At 37.9% G+C, this 16,788-nt stretch overlaps 2 protein-coding genes across 2 annotated transcripts; both read right to left on the bottom strand.

Annotated features, from left to right (window-relative positions):
- Positions 1-7,870: 7,870 nt before the first annotated feature.
- On the bottom strand, positions 7,871-10,154 carry LOC140782969 (probable carbohydrate esterase At4g34215). The gene is made up of 4 exons (XM_073129889.1): positions 9,496-10,154; positions 9,051-9,237; positions 8,332-8,385; positions 7,871-8,231 (listed from the first exon to the last, which is right to left on the bottom strand). Exons 1-4 carry the CDS (start codon positions 9,982-9,984, stop codon positions 8,185-8,187), a joined length of 777 nt encoding a protein of 258 aa, XP_072985990.1. The 5' UTR covers positions 9,985-10,154; the 3' UTR covers positions 7,871-8,184.
- A 2,095-nt stretch (positions 10,155-12,249) lies between these two features.
- LOC140781026 (D-ribulose kinase) lies at positions 12,250-16,372 on the bottom strand. The gene is made up of 9 exons (XM_073126789.1): positions 16,266-16,372; positions 15,187-15,410; positions 14,940-15,079; positions 14,569-14,821; positions 14,132-14,264; positions 13,380-13,468; positions 13,014-13,291; positions 12,685-12,754; positions 12,250-12,595 (listed from the first exon to the last, which is right to left on the bottom strand). The coding sequence occupies exons 1-9, from the start codon at positions 16,309-16,311 to the stop codon at positions 12,386-12,388; spliced, it is 1,443 nt and encodes a 480-aa protein (XP_072982890.1). The 5' UTR covers positions 16,312-16,372; the 3' UTR covers positions 12,250-12,385.
- Between the last annotated feature and the right edge of the window lie 416 nt (positions 16,373-16,788).

The following is a 16,788-nucleotide window of genomic DNA, read 5'->3' on the forward strand; positions in this document are numbered from 1 at the left end:
CTCTCTTCCGTCGACAAAGAAACTTAAACTTATAAATATTTAAAATTCGTGTTTTTAATATTATTAGATAAAGAAAAATCTCGAAGTATTTTCCCTTTTTCGAACTTTCGTTGTGATCGTGAGATCCCTTAAAGAAGGGAAACTGATTGGGCAGCCGTGGTTCAAAATTGGGTAGCTAATCTTTAAATATGGCGTGCAATTGGTGGAAGTTTAATCCCACTACTTGATTGTGACAAAGTATATATGAAAGGGGATAAAAAAAATATGTAGGCATGAGAACTTCTTAAATGGTTTTACTTAGTTATTTAATTAGTTTATAAAATAATTAATAATCATATTGAACAAAGTAGTAAACTTGGATCCTCTAACAATTATGTTTTTTTAGGGTTAATTACACCTTATACTTACTAAACTATTGCCTATTTTTTTTTCAAAAATCTCTCTTTCTTTATCCTTTTGAATTTTTTTTATAAGAACCTGCGGTGATAGTTCATAAAGTCTAAGTATAATTATGACTTGTAATTTTATTCTTTAGAATAATTTTTCTTTAAAGATAAAAGATAAGACCGTCCAAATCTTCTAAGCTCTATCTCGAAGAAAACTCTACGCACATTGCATAAATTTTTTCTTTTTCTTTTTCTTTTTATGCTAAGTTAAAGTCACTATATCGATCAAATGAGTCAAAAAATGAATAAAACTTAAAATTCTATTTGACAAAATGGATGAACAAATCTGTATCCCAATCCAATCTAAGTCAAAGACTTTTATGGCATATATATATATATATATATATATATCATCTATCTCTATGTTTCCCTTGTCATTAGCTTTGTGACACGTCGGTAGATCGGTTGCTTCCACCACCACCACAGTTTTGTGGGTTTCTTTTTGAGCAGAGAAATAGAATATGTGTGACGTGACTGCCCTTAAAATTTAGAAATTTCCAGAGAGGATACGGCATCTTGGGGGATATTCTTTGCCGGCGTTCATTTGGGGAGGGGGACTCCCATGAAGGAGTGGTGGATAAGATGCCACCATTATGATTATTGTTCAACAGGGACATATAAACTCACATGTTTATGTTAGAGAAATGTTGTCCACTGCTATATGGATCATAAAAATCATTTGGTAATTTATTTTGAGTGTTGAAGATCCCCAAATGAATGAATGACCTTGTCTTTGTTGGTAAGTGGTTGTACATGTCCTACTATATATTGACCATTTTTATCTGGTCTGTAATTATCCACTCGGCTCTTTTCTTAAAGGTACACATGAGTTGTCAAAGTCTTACTATCTCGCAGTAAGATTTGGACCAGTTTTTTTAATTTATATGTTAAGAAAAAATAATTTATTTGTCTAACCTATAATTATTCTTTATCGAGCAGAGAATATGTCTTGTACATATTGTTAGTTCGCTATATAATGATTTAAGCTTTTGGATCATTGCGGTATTAGTCATAGTTTAAATCACGTCAATCTATATTTATGAGTGCAAATTTGTTGCAAGTCAAAGTCTTCGCAAGCCGTTGAATGCACATATTGTTCATCAATCGTGCATATTTGATGACTTCAATTTTATTCAAAAGAGAATATAAGGGTCTAGGATCGATGCACCGATGTTCATCCCGTGGTGTTCTCAAACTAATTAGCACATGGTAAATTATCATTGATAGTGGTGGCCTGGGTCTTTGTTGCTCGGATTTGATCAATAAATCTTAGCTATTAAAGCAGAGGCTCATTTCGAATCCTAATAGCCTATGGGCTTCCATGTTAAAGGTCAAGTACTTCCACCGTGAGGCTTTCTAGGAGAAGAAACTGAGATTCGATTCTTCTTGGAATTGGCAATCCATCCTCAGTATCAGAGCTATGCTAAGGAGATGCGTTCGATGGGGGGTTGACGGTGCCCCCTCATCATCATTAAACTTTATTAGTCCGTAGACTGATTATTGCGTTGGAATTGGCAATCCCCCATTTCATGAAACTTTAGCTTATGTCTTTCTCCTCCTTATGCATTCTTCCTCCCTTCTTTCTCATCTTTCTCTTCTTCCTCTCCTACAACATTCTCTCTCCTTCACCTCATAGTTGACATCATTCGTGAGCTCTACGATTATCCACCTCATCATCATTTGCCCACAAATGCACCACTATGATTGATCTAATCCAAGTACCCTCCTTCATCGATTCTATCGTTGGAGCATCTTTCATCTTTTAGTGTCACCCTACCTTCACCCTCTCTTTGCTCGTCGACATCTGCAACCTTGACCATGCCGTCTTCTCCCTCTCCTATTATCTTTGGTGGCTTTCTATGAGTTTCTTATGCTTTCTCGTCAGCTAGATTGACGATGGTTAGACTTGTCCTTTGTGGCTAGCTTTCATTATCTCTCCTCCTTCAGTACTCGGTAATGGTGGAGGTACGGGTGTAAACCAATCGAGCCTGAGCAAGGCTCAACTCAAAATTAATTTCGAGCCTCTTTATTGGGCTTAGGCTTGGCTCGCCACAGCTCAAGCTGAGCCTGAGCAGGGCTTGATCGAATCCGAGCCGAGCCTGAGCCTGAAATGAGCCTATTGTCAAGCCTTATTCAAGCCGAGCTAGCTCGAGCTAGACCGAGCCAATTCAAGCCTCTTGTCGGTCGATGGAAGAGGACGACGCAACGGCTTCTTGGAGAAGGAGGGCAAGGCAAAGCTTAGAGGATGAGGCGGCACCGTGGGTCTGTGGCAGCTTGATGAGGCAGCACCACGGCAGCTCGAGGAGATGGCGGCAACTTGGCGTCTTCTCAAAGGAGGAGGACGTGGTGGCTACTTGGAGAAGGAGGGCGAGGCATAGCTTAGAGGAGGAGGTGGCACCGTGGATCCGTGGTAGCTTGACGAGGCGACACCGTGGGTCCATGGCAGCTTGACGAGGCGGCACCACGGTAGCTCGAGGAGACGGCGGCATCTTGGCTTCTTCTTGAAGGAGGAGGAGGAGACGGCAGCAACTCGAGGAGACAAGCTCAAGGGAATGTGGGGTGGGATTAGATTTGAGGATTAGGGTTTCAATTTTTCATGACTTATGGCCTATAACCGAGCCTATCGAGCCGAGCTTGAGCAAGCCAGCTCCAGCTTAGGCTTGGCTCGATATTAATTTCGAGCCTCTATTAGTGGCTCGGACTCGAGCTTCAGTCTAGCCAAGCCTGAGCCACTCGTCAAGCTTGACACCCCTAGGTGGAGGTGGTACTAAGTCTAGGAGGATAGGAGTGGGTGCCAAGAGGTGGTGCTAGGACTGCGGGGCAAAAGTGGGTGCGAGGGCTAGGTTTCTTTCACCCGCATCTTTCTCTTCTTCTGTTTTCACTATAGTCAATAAGGTTGCAAGTTTTGCATGTCAAGTTTTCATGTGGTTTTAATGAAACCATAAGATTTTGACCCTTTACACTTGTGTTTTGCTTTAGCCTATTTAGGCTCGACAATCTCTTGTCATGCTTCTTTTATGATGTTGTTGATGATGGCTAATTGAGAGACTTGTCTCCAAGGCAATCGCCATTAATTCACCCTCTGATCCTAATAATGTTTTGGTGCTTATGTTTGTCATTAACTTGATAGTTCACTTTATTATTTTTTAATGTGCTCAATTAAGCAGGAGTCTTGTGTGTAGGGTGTCACCCTCTCTCTCTTTTTCTTTATGTATCAAAATACATCTGAATGTTGAAGATTAATGCAATAATCAGTCCACAGACTTATCCTTAAAAGAAAATGTCCACTTCCGAAGTAGGATTTTGGTCAAATCAAGACCATGAAAGAGCTTGTTAATTAGCTCTTAATTTAAATGCACACCAAGTATAGTTGCTATTTCTTAAGCAAAACCATGATTTCCAATATCTATTGTTGAAATTTACATCATGTGATCACGAGCAAAGACAATGTTTTCTTGGAGAAAATTTTAAAATTTTTTTTGTCTATTTCAGGTGGCTTTCAACTTCTAGTTTTTAAGTTAGGTGAGCAATGGATAACTTTAGCCTGAGGAAATTAGGGACTAATGAGAACTAATGAGAACTGAAACATTCAAGATAACGACGGATCAAACAAGACTTTTGTTCTACGAAAATAGTTCATTTTGTTGACTTCATGATGTAGAGGTTTTGAATAATACAGTAAAAAAACAATGCTGGAAAGGTTTGGAGGACTTCTCCAAATTACTACTAGAGTTCGAGTTCGTGTCAGTTTTGGAGGACTTCTCCAAATAGCTATCGAAGAAGAAATGGATGGAAAGGATATGAGAAGATTCCTAGGCAAAATTCCCTCCTCTCCCGAGGCTGATACCCTTTTCATTCAATTCATTGCAATAAATGACTTGAAAGCTCAATTTTATTTTTTTCTTGGACAAGTGAGTATCAGTTAAATTATTTACTAGATTCTAATCGAAAAATACTCATACAATATTAGCTCTTTTAATCATCTCGTGTATAGTCTGGTCTGCTGAAAGTTTTATCTATTTTGTTGCTTAAATAACACTCCACTCAACAAAATTCATGTAAGCCGAGAGTTTCTTAGTCAGCAAGGTGACGATCAAGAAGAATATAATAAAATAAAGCGAGTCATTCCTTTTCGGTTTTTAAACAAGGAAAACGTTCATAGAAAGATATACCAAGACAAGACTTCAGCTGAGGCAATTCAGACTAGAAAAAGAGAAGCATCATGAATATAAATGCGAAATGTTACATTATTGCAATTACTTCTTCTAAATATTATTACCTCTCATGCTTAAATCATTCTAGATGACAACTTCTCTCTCTCTACCATCTCTACCATCTCTTTAGTTTGAGTGTATTAGTCTACACTAGCATCAAATGAACATGCCAACCAACAAATAATTAGAGTTGGACCACCACTCGGTGTTAGACAGATATGAGCTGAGCTTGTCTAAGTACATACTAATAGATGCATTCAATCACTAGATAGAGACACAACATTGGACTTGGCATCAGGACTACAGTTGCAAGTTTATCATGTTTGAGAGATCTGAGATGGTGACTCCTCCTCTCTCTCCTTGTCTTCTACTCCTCATGCAGTACTTCTTGAGTGATTTCAAGAGTTACCAAGCACTATCTAACGGTGGAGATGCATGCAGTGCTGCTGGTCCAATAACCTATAGTCATGAAGGAATCTACATCTGCTGTGTCCTAGGTAATGCTGGCTAAAATGGATGCATAGCAATAAATCCAATGGGATTACTGCTACTCCAGTCTGTAGGGCATTGTTGGTGCATCCCCCTTTTGGATCATTTCCAAACCTGGTTTAAATCCATGAGCATCTTAGATGGACCCCCACCCCCCTCCTTCCCCTCCCCTCCCTGAGTGAGTGTTACAAGGTGAGATCCAACTCGTTCTTTTTCTTCTCTTCCAGCTCTTGCCTTCCAGGACAAGGGTGATCTCAACTAGGTGTTCCTTGTCGTGCTACATGTCTTTTGAAAGAGATTGTTCATCTTCCAAAACACCGCTAATTTAAAAAGATACATAGAGTTTTCTTCCTTCCAGTGCATGAGGCTCCTGCCAGTGAAGATCGAGATGTACGCAACCTTATCTACATTATTACCACTTAGATTGATGGTCGTTTGAATCAGAATGAATCGAATGAATAAAGCTGATTTATGGTCGTCTGACGATCGCAACAACCATCAGTACTCCCGGACTGTGTAGTTCCACAGTTAGTGCATTTAATTGTCATGTTTGGCCATCAGGAAGAAAGATGTCATGATCCTGAGAAATTTTGGACTTGTAAATGTGGAAGCTAATTAAAGAGTTGCAATTCTTGTATGTAGGGCATGAAAGGACATTCAAGTTGGTCCTACATCTGACATTCCTAGTCTTAGGTGCTACCAGAAAACCCTTCAGATAAGCAAAATGAAAGGCTTGCAATTATTGGAGTGGAATCTTTGATCCTACAATGAACCTTCTTCAAGACTTTTAGTCGTACATTACAATAAGGAATTGTACTACTCCCTTATATTGCTGGGAATTTGTTCTCATCTGACAACTGGGGCTACTCGCCTGCATTAGATTTACAAGACTGGGATTTGGATTAATAATGGATTATTCTGTTGCTTAATTTATGTAATTAATCCAACTGCCGACAGCTCTTGAACCTTAATGGTGCAGCTAACCAACTAAAGTATATTGAAGCATAATAATTATTATTAGAACTACTACATTCTTCGCTAATGTGTAGTTCACTTCACCCAATCAGCTCCGCATCTAGTTCCTCTTTTAGTCATAAGAGAAAAAAGAAATTTACTTTGAATATTTAAATAAAAACAGAATAGAAAAGGCAAATATCTTTTGAGCATACCTTCACAAAATGTTTAAAGTGAGTTTCTTAGATTAGGACTAAATCTAGTCATCAGTGAGTTTAATTATTCCACAATATTTAGCAATATGGATATCAATTAATAAAAGAAAACATCGTTAAAAAGAATCGGAACTATTGATCTCTTGACGAAGAATCAGGTGAACGGAGAATAAATATAATTAATTCAACTTTCTTCCCTATTCAATTTTTCTTCCACGAATGATAAACTAAGAAAAATATTAATCACAGACCCGCAGGGATTTCTTTAACTAAACAATGCACCACCTTGTACGTTCTACACATAAAAATATTCTTGTCGACTTTGACTAGGGAAAAAAGGAGCCCTAGAAAGGAGTAATCTCTTGTCACACCCAATCAACTAGCAACAAATTAGTCCAACTAAATTTTTTGGCTCTAAGTTCTTAAGACTTCTCTAAATGTTGGTAGGTTGGCTACATCTTGGACTCAAGGTGTTATTTTCCAATGCCGAAGTCATGTTGTTGGTGGGTTTTCCTCCATTTATTCGAACAATTCTCTCCATGCATAAAATATGTTACCATATAGTATTTGTTTTTTTTTTTTTTATGAAAAAAATTAAAACTTGCCGTATACTTTATGAGTGTGTTGGAAGATGATGGCTCCATTTGCTCTCGTGTGCTTTCTGCGGTCTTTCACATGCTAAGATATGAAGTTAGTTTAAGGAACAAAAGAAGATTGCTCTGACGTAATGAATGACCTATTAGTGCCCTAATTACAATCTTAATCTAAATATAAATTTTCCAAAGTTTGTGTCGATTGTAATCTAGTGGTTGAATTCTATCAGTTTATGACAAAAGTTATGAGTTCGATTATCTTTATAGAGATTGAAGTTAATATTTAGTAAATTTTTTACTAAAATGCTTGCGAATAGTTGAGCCTGTTATAATCTATTTCTTAGAAGAATTGATTATATATCAAGGAGAGGTTTGTTTATTTGCCTAATGTATAATTAACATATGAGCTCATGATCTATCAATAATAATTATTATTATCATTACTACATACTCTTGCAATCTTCTTTTATTGCCTAAAAAATGCTCTGACTTAAATTTAATCTAACAAAATACCCACGAGGTCATTTATTAAAGGGACGGACAATGATACTATAGTTAAGGTGAGTGGTGCTGATTAATTTACATAGATATATTATGGTCATTATGCTTATAATTAATTAATCTATATGTTAATTGTCCGTCTAGTGAATAACGTAAACTTATTTTTTAAGGCAATAGAGGAATGGCATAGAGGCCAATGTATTAATGTTATAGGATGTTAATAATAAAAAAAGTAAAATGTAGGATGTTCTTTTAATAAATTTCCCATCTTATTTATATAGAAATGTATCTTTTTTTTTCAAGAACTTATAGATACTTAGAGAAATCCTCTTTACTTATATTTATACAAACTAGTATAAAAGCTTAAATCCTTGATCATACATAGCCACATCGGGTGACCATTGCATATGGGCAGGAGACTTCAACTCATTGCATTAATGTGACAACCCAAGAGTTAATTTTTGACAAATAACAAAACATTTCAATTTCCTTCTTTAAATAAAGAGAGAGTTCAAATAGGGATCAGGATTGGAATAGGAATCGGCAGATTCTGCTAGTCATTCTATAAACTATCGCAAACCATGCTATAAATTATGATGATAGAAACTCTTCAATATGAAGAAGATACTCTTCCTCCAATATAATTACCCCAAGAAAGAACAGAGAAAAAAAGAAGAAGAAAAAATAATAAAATCTGAGAATGGTAATGCTTCTCCCTTCAATTGGTACTGTCCATCAAAAATATCTCAAATACGTCTTGTTTTCCTATTCTTTAAGGTTTTCGTGCTCCTTGTGCGACATCTATTTCATCCTTCCACCCTGTTCATATCATTTGTGTGTAATTGCATGAAAGAATAATGTCTTAAATCATAGAGAAGTTTTCAGAACATGCTAACGATGGCAAAAGTAAATAACCCACAAAGATATTTGCCGCTAATTCCGCTACGCTTTGCAAGGGATACAGCTTCAGTACCTATATTTGGTATGTAGTCAGAGGATAGAGTCATAAGCTGGAAAGAAAAGAAACATGACTAGGACATGTTGATCAGAAGTACGTCACATTCTGATAAAATTTTAGCAAGTCTTTAAGTAACACCAGGTTTAAGTAATCACCAGTATGATGACATTGATATCTATAAGGTAAAATGCACCACAATATATACTTATATAATAAAAGATATGCTTGTATAAACTTCTTTGTGAAAACAATATTTGTATGACTTCCACACTTCAGAAAGCATACATGTAAACATAGGGAAACAGTGAACAATTAGATGGAGTAACAACTGCATCCAGGAGAGAGTAGTATATAACAATACAATGATAAGAGTAAAGGGAGAAAATCTAGCAAAAAACAGTTTGCAGCACGCAATCATATTTGTGAAACTTCTCAAATGTCTATGATTGACCTCATCGCTTGAATTTCACTATTAATTCAGAGATAGTACTAAAACCATCATTAACCCACTACTTCTAAGTTACTAATCCTAAAATACTTGGAGAACCAACATAGTATATGCTCTCCTTATGAATGCGATTGCAATGACAACATCTCCAAATGATGATGACACAATTAATGATTGTGAAACAGCATCAACTAAAGATGAGTATTGAGCAAGAGTTAGTGTGTAGATGTACCGTGAGTTAAGTATGATTCTGCCAACATTTCACCGAGCTTAACTTGAGCATGGGTTGTCAGGTGGAGGTGGTCTGCTTCGAGTGCCAGCCCTTTTGCATCAACGCATCTAACATTAGGAAGCTTAATTCCTTTCTGAGCTTCCCTCACGATATCTATGAAGGGTCCTTCACCTGATGCAATGGCAACCTAGAGAAATGTAGCAATCTTCGCTTTAATTCACAGGACCAGATAGTTTTGTATCTCATGAATAATTACTGAGACAAAGATACAAATAAAGCACTAACAAGAACTTTGTTTCTGCAATGTATGACATTCTAGTATTTTATTACTCATTAATAGTATTCTATAATGTATGAGCAGAAGCTTCTTTTCTCTTTCGTTTAAAAAAAAAAGACCAAATTAAAAAATTTAAGGAAAAAAAAAAACAAATTACCAGTGACTCACCTGGATCACAAGCAGGCCGGGCAATCCGAGATCATCCCGCAGATCCCGTATCATCCTCTCCATCCTCCCACCGTACGATTCCGCATCCTCCTGGGACACCGTGTCGCTCTCCCCCTGGTACCACAACACCGCCCCGATCCTCCCTCCTCCCTCCTCCTCCGCCGCCGTCGCCTTCCTCGCCCTCCTCACCATCTCCTCGTACAGCTCCCTCCCCTTCTCCCATTCCTCGATCCGCGTCCCTCCCACCGCGCACGGCACCAGTCTGATCACCTCCCCCTCCCCGGCCACCGAGGACCGCACCGCCTCCGCGAAAGCCAGCCCCGGGCCCACCCCGCACGTGTGCCTGAAGTCGACGTCGGCGTGGAGGGGCTCGGCGGCGACCTCCCACCGGAGGCTGGCGCTGAGGCGGATGACCGACGGGGTCGGGCGGCACTGGCGGGGCACGATGTGGTCCCACCGGTCGCGGGCCACGCCGCCGCGGCCGGCCATGTTGGACTGGCCGGCGAGGACGAAGACGAGCTTCTTGGTGTCCGCCGCCGCCCCCGATGGGGGATCGCGAGGAGGGCGGAGGAGGAGAGGAGGAGTAGGAGAGGGAGGAGCGGGAGCATCTCCTTTTTTGTTTTTTTGTTTTTAATTTATTTATTCTTTCTTCTGATGCCAAGAATATAGGTGGGAAGCAATGAAGCAGAAGCAGGTGGGTGACGGACTGAAGGGCCCCCCCCCCCTCCCCAATTTTCTTTTGTTCTTAAATTCTTTTGCAAATCACCGCCTATATTTTAGTAAATATCATGAAGACGAAATCCCCACTCCTATTCTTAATGGACAAGCTATTGGCAGGGGATGTTGATATGGCAACGCGAGGAGAAAGAAATGACCAGACACAACTTCCCCCCTTTGGGCTTTGGCTCCAAGAAAGAAAGGGTGAAATCTTAGGTGAAGCAATGCATGTGCACAAATCTTTTGTGATCGAGAAGCAAGCAAAGAAGTAAAATTTGCTAGATTCTATTCTCACCAACTCATTATTACACCATCCATCCAAAGAAATCTAATACGGATACGACGATATTGCCTTGTGTTCCGGCTGCATGCGATCAGAGTGGCTTCCCCTCGCCTCCCTGGAATTATAGCAGCCTTCTTTGCCTTGCAGCAAAGTAGAACGAGAAATAACTCTTTAAGACGAAGAACCCCCAGGCTAATCCAGACAAGAATTGTCCGTCACCAGCTCCACATGATCTTCTTAAACAGAGGGGAGCTGTGATTCAACCAAGTAGCAGAGACACAGCGTCGATCTCGGGAATACCAGACCCGGTTCTCAGATTCCGCCCTTCGATCAAGACTCAAGAAGGATGAGTTGGCTCACAGCCTCCATTAAATTAAACCAACGTTGTCTTATCACTCGAAAGGGATCGATAAATAGCAATATTGAGGTGGATTAATGGCCTCTACCGAGTCATCCTAGCTTATATAACAAGCTTCCCTAGCTTACAGGATCTGTAACAAATTTTGTTAGACAATCTTGTAATCTCTTTATATATGGAATACAATGAATGGCTAAACACCGATTGGTGTGAGAATTCTAAAACATTCTTATGGTATCAGATCCTATTGTGGAATAACATTTCTTGTCTTTCGAAATCCCCACTTCCTCTTCCGTCCTCTGCTTCAATACAGTGGTACTTTTGATCACCATTGAACTCTCTTCTTCAGACTTTCTACTTTAGCATTCTCAACTTACGCCATTGTTACAATGCCAAGACTTCGTTGGTTATGTTGATGACACTATTTTTATGCCTGCCGCAACCATTATGTTTGGTGAATCCTCTCTCTCAAATCCCAAAATATGCTGAATGAAAACATTGGCCAAAGCAAAAGGCTGGAGGAAGAGAGTTTAATGGTGATCATGTGCACCATTGTGTTGAAGTAGAGGGCAGAAGTGGAAGTAGGAATTTCAAAAGTCATGTGGATTGAGAGGTGTTAATCCACGATAAGCTCTGATACCATAACAATGTTCTGAAAATTTTCTTATATATAAAGAGCGTATATAAGGTTGTTAACAGAGTTTGTTACAAATCCTATAAGCCAACATAACTAGGTAAAGGCTTTTAGCCTCGAGTACCCTTTGACAGTAAGGTAACCAAGACATAATTATAAATCGAAACGGCCTTGATGGCTGAACTGAAGACCAAGAGCAAGAAATTTCTCAATTGAGATCCATCAACGCACTCATCGTCGACCGATCTTGAGTAATGATAGTTTCGACATTCGAATCGCTCAAGCTATGTCGGACCACGCCGGAGAATTTTTGTGACAAAATCCGGCTATGCTATGTAGAAAGAGGAGAAGGATGGCAAGTGTGAGAATAAGGAAAGGTTTTTATGACAGCAGAAGGATTTAGAATGGCAAGGTATGGTTTTAGGTAGAGGAGAGAGTTCCCGCGAGCGGAGGAATTGCCAACGGTAACTATGGATTTTTTTTTGGCTGCGCGGCGTGGTGCTATTGGATGAAGAGGCTGTCTGATGATTGGGGGAAACGACAGCATCTAGTAGATGAGTTGGCAATTGGGACCTGGCGTAAGAAGACTTTGGAAGACCTTTTGACATTTTCTGATTTTTGTTTCATTTAACTTTTGATCCAAAAATTCTACAAAGAAATTGTTAAACATTGCATTGCTTCTGATAACTCTTGCGTACCTAATTGCAGACCATGCTCGCACTCACACTCGCACATACACCAAAAAGAAAAGAAAATAAAAAGGAATAAAATGTATCATCTATTATATAGAGAGTAACAATGAGTCAATACATATATTACAAGATACTTTGCATAATTTCAAAGTGTAAACATAAATTGAGTAAGGGTTTTATCTAAGTTGGAGTTGAAGCTGAACGTTTTAGAAGTTTCCTTCTTGCATGCTTACACTCTTCAGTGCTAGTAATGCAGCTCCATATGCTGCCTCTGTCTGTGATGCTTTATGAACTGGCAAGCCAAGCACCCTCTCCCTTATCTTCATCCATTCCTGATTTTTTGCTCCGCCCCCTGCCGTAAACACTTCTTCAGCCTCGGTCGCCCCAAGATCCTCGAGTAATTTGTATCCCTTGGCCTGATTCCAACCAGAAAAGGCATTTTTATGTATCAACTGCTTGACTTGAAGAAATGAGATTCATTAGAACACATTTAAAGTTTGGTTACCTCAATCCGTGCGATGGATTCAAAAATACCGTGCAAGTATTCAACGTCACTTTCTGGGCGTGGATGCAACCTGAACAATAATTAACTCCTATACTTGAGATAAAAGAAATGCTGTACTGTTGAAGATAGAAATTTTGATGACTTGTGTGTGTTACAGTTAAGTTTACAAAATATTGTTGCTATCATTTAATCTCTCATTCATGCTTCATAGTGAATAAGCTATATAACTGGAAGGGAATTAGTACACTTTCTAATTAAACATATATGAAAACTTAAACAATCCTCTGAGGAAGCATACCAACTACAAGAATGTAAACAATGTATAATACCTGGGCATCATATTTGGGTCAGCGACAGGGAATCTTTCACCTTTACTTGGTAGAGGGTAATAATCGAGATGTGAAGGTACCAAGGGATTAATTTCCCTACTCAGGAGTTCTAATTCTTTGTCAGTAAAAAGCTGCCTAAGAACAGCTCCTCCAGTATTTGAGGCACCACCGACAAGCCACTTATCATCCAATCGATGGCTGTATACCCCAAATCTCGCATCCTCAATACGTTTCGTGCTGAGAAGTTTAATTGCAAGTGTTGAACCCAAAGATGTTACCTAATAGAACTTGAAAAGATGTAAAGATGAATCACAGAACTACATAAATTAACTTCTTCAAGTAACACAGATTCAATGAAGAACTCACAGCTCTCCCTGGTTCTGTAGCCCGCGCTGCAAGAAAAGCTGCTATGCTATCCGTTGTGCCAGTACAGACAACACAGTCCTTTGAAAATCCTTACAGAAAAAAAAACATAAGTTAGATATTTAAAAGTTAGATCTTACACAAGGAAAACATAATTATAGAACTAAAAAGTCAACTATTTTGGAGGAGAAACCAGGACAATAAGGCAAATCTTCAACCTAAAAAATAAATTATTGAAATGAGTTAATATACCTTCAGTTGTGATTACTGATAGGAGAAGGTGCCTAGATGCTCATATTATTTCATAACAATAACAAAGACCATATGTTCCAACTAATTATTGTATCATGGAAGTTCCTCATGGATATAACATGGAGCCTAACAAGAAGAGTTTATCTGTGTAAAGATAATTTCACTCTAAGAAGCTCAAAAACAGAGATAAAAATTCATGAATTTGTTTTCTATCCTAGATTCCTTGTATGGACAGTGGATATAATAGAAAATAACAACACCATGTTTTGAAGTAGACAACTGAAAAGAACTAAGATGTTTCCTGAGCTGAAGTTAACCTTGTCAACATGGAGTAAGAAATCCTTCAGGATCACCAACATGGCAATGCATGCAATACTAAATGGCTTAACCCACTTGGGTAACTGTTTTAATTGCAGATTTATCTTCTTAGCCGATGATATCAACTAAGGAATTTTTCATAAAGTTGAATCAAAAAGGGGTTGCAATGTGAAAGTAGAGCTTACCATATTGCAATCTAATATCACTTTTTATTAAACCAATAGGAGTTCCAGGTGCTTTTATAGAAGGTAAAACATGCGAAAATGGCTGAGACAGCAACCAACTAGGATAGGAATCAGTCTCTGGATCATATCCTAACTGTAAAACAGAAAGAAGCTATAAGCATCTCTGCACATATTTTCCCAGTAATATGAAACTCAAGTTTCAAGGTAGGATAGAAAAAGAAAATACAAGAAACCAAATATTATTACATAGTTAATTAGCCATATTAAAACCAAGTAAATTATAATCGTGCTATAAAATTTACTTGGTTTTTTTATTTAAAAAGCACTGTAATCTTCTGAATGTAATCAAGACAAATTTGGGCATTTCATCAAATTATATATATATATTTTAAAAAATTCTCTTTACATGTGCCGACAAGTTATGAACTTACGAGTACCTTTAAAGCATTATTATAGTCAGATACACCAAACTCGCCATGTAAAAGCCACAACAGCCAATCTGATTGATGCATCAATATAGCAGAATATTTGTCTAAATCATCTGAACTCCACCAGCTTACAAGCTTACATAGGGTGGATGACCCAGTGCACACGGTGTGGTTTTCTGGTGCGATAGATATTACAGTTGGTAATGCATCAGGGAAGCTTTCATTGTAAAGAAAAGGTCCAGATAGTATCTCCCCTGATTTCCTGCTTGCAGAAAAATTGAACTTATTTTCAAGGAACAATTAGCTGTCAATGCAAGTAAGAATATCTTATAAGAATAACAGGAGAAAGAGTATGAAAGAGACCTAAATACAATGTCCACCTGTCAATAATCAAGGTTGTTGCTGAAGTCCCATCAATAGAAATAGATGCAATATACTGCCGATATCTTATAGGGATATCATCAAGAAGCAAGAAAAGTGTTTCCTTCCAAGAGCTGTCCCAACCTACGGTGTTATCAACCTGCCTATAGGTTTGTCAGAAAAACAAAAGAAGTAATTTAACTATGAATGGGTGAGTTTATCACCTTAATAAATGTCAAATGACTTATTTTTGGAAGAAAATCTTACACAATGTCGTGAATAGGTTCTCTTGTTTTCTGAATGAATATCCCCTTGTTTATCTATAAGGACATATCTTGCACCAGATGTTCCAAAGTCTATCCCAAGATAAAGCTTCTTGCTACCATGATTATTATTTGTCATGAAATCTTGGTTACTCTGACAGTGAGTACTCCTCATTCTTCTTGATACTGAAGAGTTGTACCATTTTGTTCTCCTCGATAGAAAGCATCCTGGTAATGAGTAAAGAAAAGGATATTTAAAATTTTAATTTAGGAATCAAATAGTAACTTACATCTCAATCTCCTATCCTGACTTTTGAGTATGAAAATAAAAGTTTTTCATGGATAGTGACCAATTAAATTGGTTGCATTATGCTACTTGATTTCATGCTTGAATGTTACTTATCAATATAAAGTTTCATATAAGTTATGGACCTTCTAAAGTTCTCCTTTTTGTCAAAAGACCATCAATTTAGCTTGTTTCACCTTGCTCACTAGATGTGTTAAAGATTACCTCTCTCCAGTCTCCAATATGTTGAAAACTTCAAGTTTGTAAGATTTTGGCAGACATCACAGCTTGACTTTTTTCAATACTATTTTTCAAGGGTGTCAGAAGATCATCTGAGATAGGCTAAGAAGGGCTGACAAGAGAAGAAATGAAAAATGAAAACTAAAGACTATGAAGTTCTTAAATTATAATCCCATATCAAATAGTTCTATGACATCGCAACTCAAATTCCTAAAGGTTACTTCTCTCCTCAGTCTATCGAGAAGCAGCAAATCAAATTTAAATTATCTTAGGTAGATTTTTCTAATGCTCAAATAGTGCTTAAATATAGTTAATTTTCTATCTCTCATTCTTTCTTCTTGCATAAACCGAATTGAATTTTACCCTCACAACTTACAAAAGCAATCTCCCAGCATGGCACCAATTAATTCCCCATTTGATTATTGACTACAAAATCAATCCCATTTCTGAACAGGCCTAAGTAATCTGACAGTATCTATTTGAACGAGAATAATTTGCGAACTTATTGCTCCTCATAACCACCAACAAAGCCATGATGTTAAGATCTTGATGCTTACCTCGACTGTGGGAGTTTGAGAAGGGGAGGGGCGCGAGCGTCACCATTCCCTCTTTCTTGAGGATTGCTTTCTGGGCTACATGAGAGTGGAGAAGAGTTTAACAAAATAATAATAATAATAATAATAATAATAATAATAATAAAGTATTAAGTGCGGAGAAATTCTCTAGATAAGGAATGGGTGGACCATTGCCCATTGGAGGGCAGACTTGGACCAAGTGTAAGTTGGCCCATCAGCTGTTGGGCTTTTCCATTACTTTAGGCCTGGTTCCTGAACTAATTCATGTGTAGGATGTACCCAAGCCGAACTTGAATTGAAAATAATTTTGAGTCTAAATTTGTATTCAAATTTGAATTGAATTAAAATTATTTTAATTTGAGCTAATTTTGAGCTCGTGCTACAAAAGTATAATATAGAAAATATTACTCATTATATATATATATATACTTATCAAGCCAATTTGATTGACGATCAAGCTTGGGCTCGAAATTGTTTGGATAAAAGCTAAATTATATTAGATATT

Source organism: Typha latifolia, chromosome 2 (genome assembly GCF_019914945.1).
Source record: "Typha latifolia isolate L0001 chromosome 2, TyphaL0001v2, whole genome shotgun sequence".
Taxonomy (NCBI): domain Eukaryota; kingdom Viridiplantae; phylum Streptophyta; class Magnoliopsida; order Poales; family Typhaceae; genus Typha; species Typha latifolia.

What these genes read in the sequence shown, in the direction of transcription:
- LOC140781026 (XM_073126789.1), bottom strand. Translation starts at nt 16,311, where the DNA reads ATGGTGACGCTCGCGCCCCTCCCCTTCTCAAACTCCCACAGTCGAG. An exon ending in CTACAGAACCAGGGAGAGCT is followed by an intron (nt 13,292 to 13,379) that starts GTGAGTTCTTCA and finishes AAGTTCTATTAG; the next exon opens with GTAACATCTTTGGGTTCAAC. An exon ending in AATCCATCGCACGGATTGAG is followed by an intron (nt 12,596 to 12,684) that starts GTAACCAAACTT and finishes GGTTGGAATCAG; the next exon opens with GCCAAGGGATACAAATTACT.
- LOC140782969 (XM_073129889.1), bottom strand. Translation starts at nt 9,984, where the DNA reads ATGGCCGGCCGCGGCGGCGTGGCCCGCGACCGGTGGGACCACATCGTG. An exon ending in CCGGCCTGCTTGTGATCCAG is followed by an intron (nt 9,238 to 9,495) that starts GTGAGTCACTGG and finishes ACATTTCTCTAG; the next exon opens with GTTGCCATTGCATCAGGTGA. An exon ending in AATTAGCGGCAAATATCTTT is followed by an intron (nt 8,232 to 8,331) that starts GTGGGTTATTTA and finishes TGATATGAACAG; the next exon opens with GGTGGAAGGATGAAATAGAT.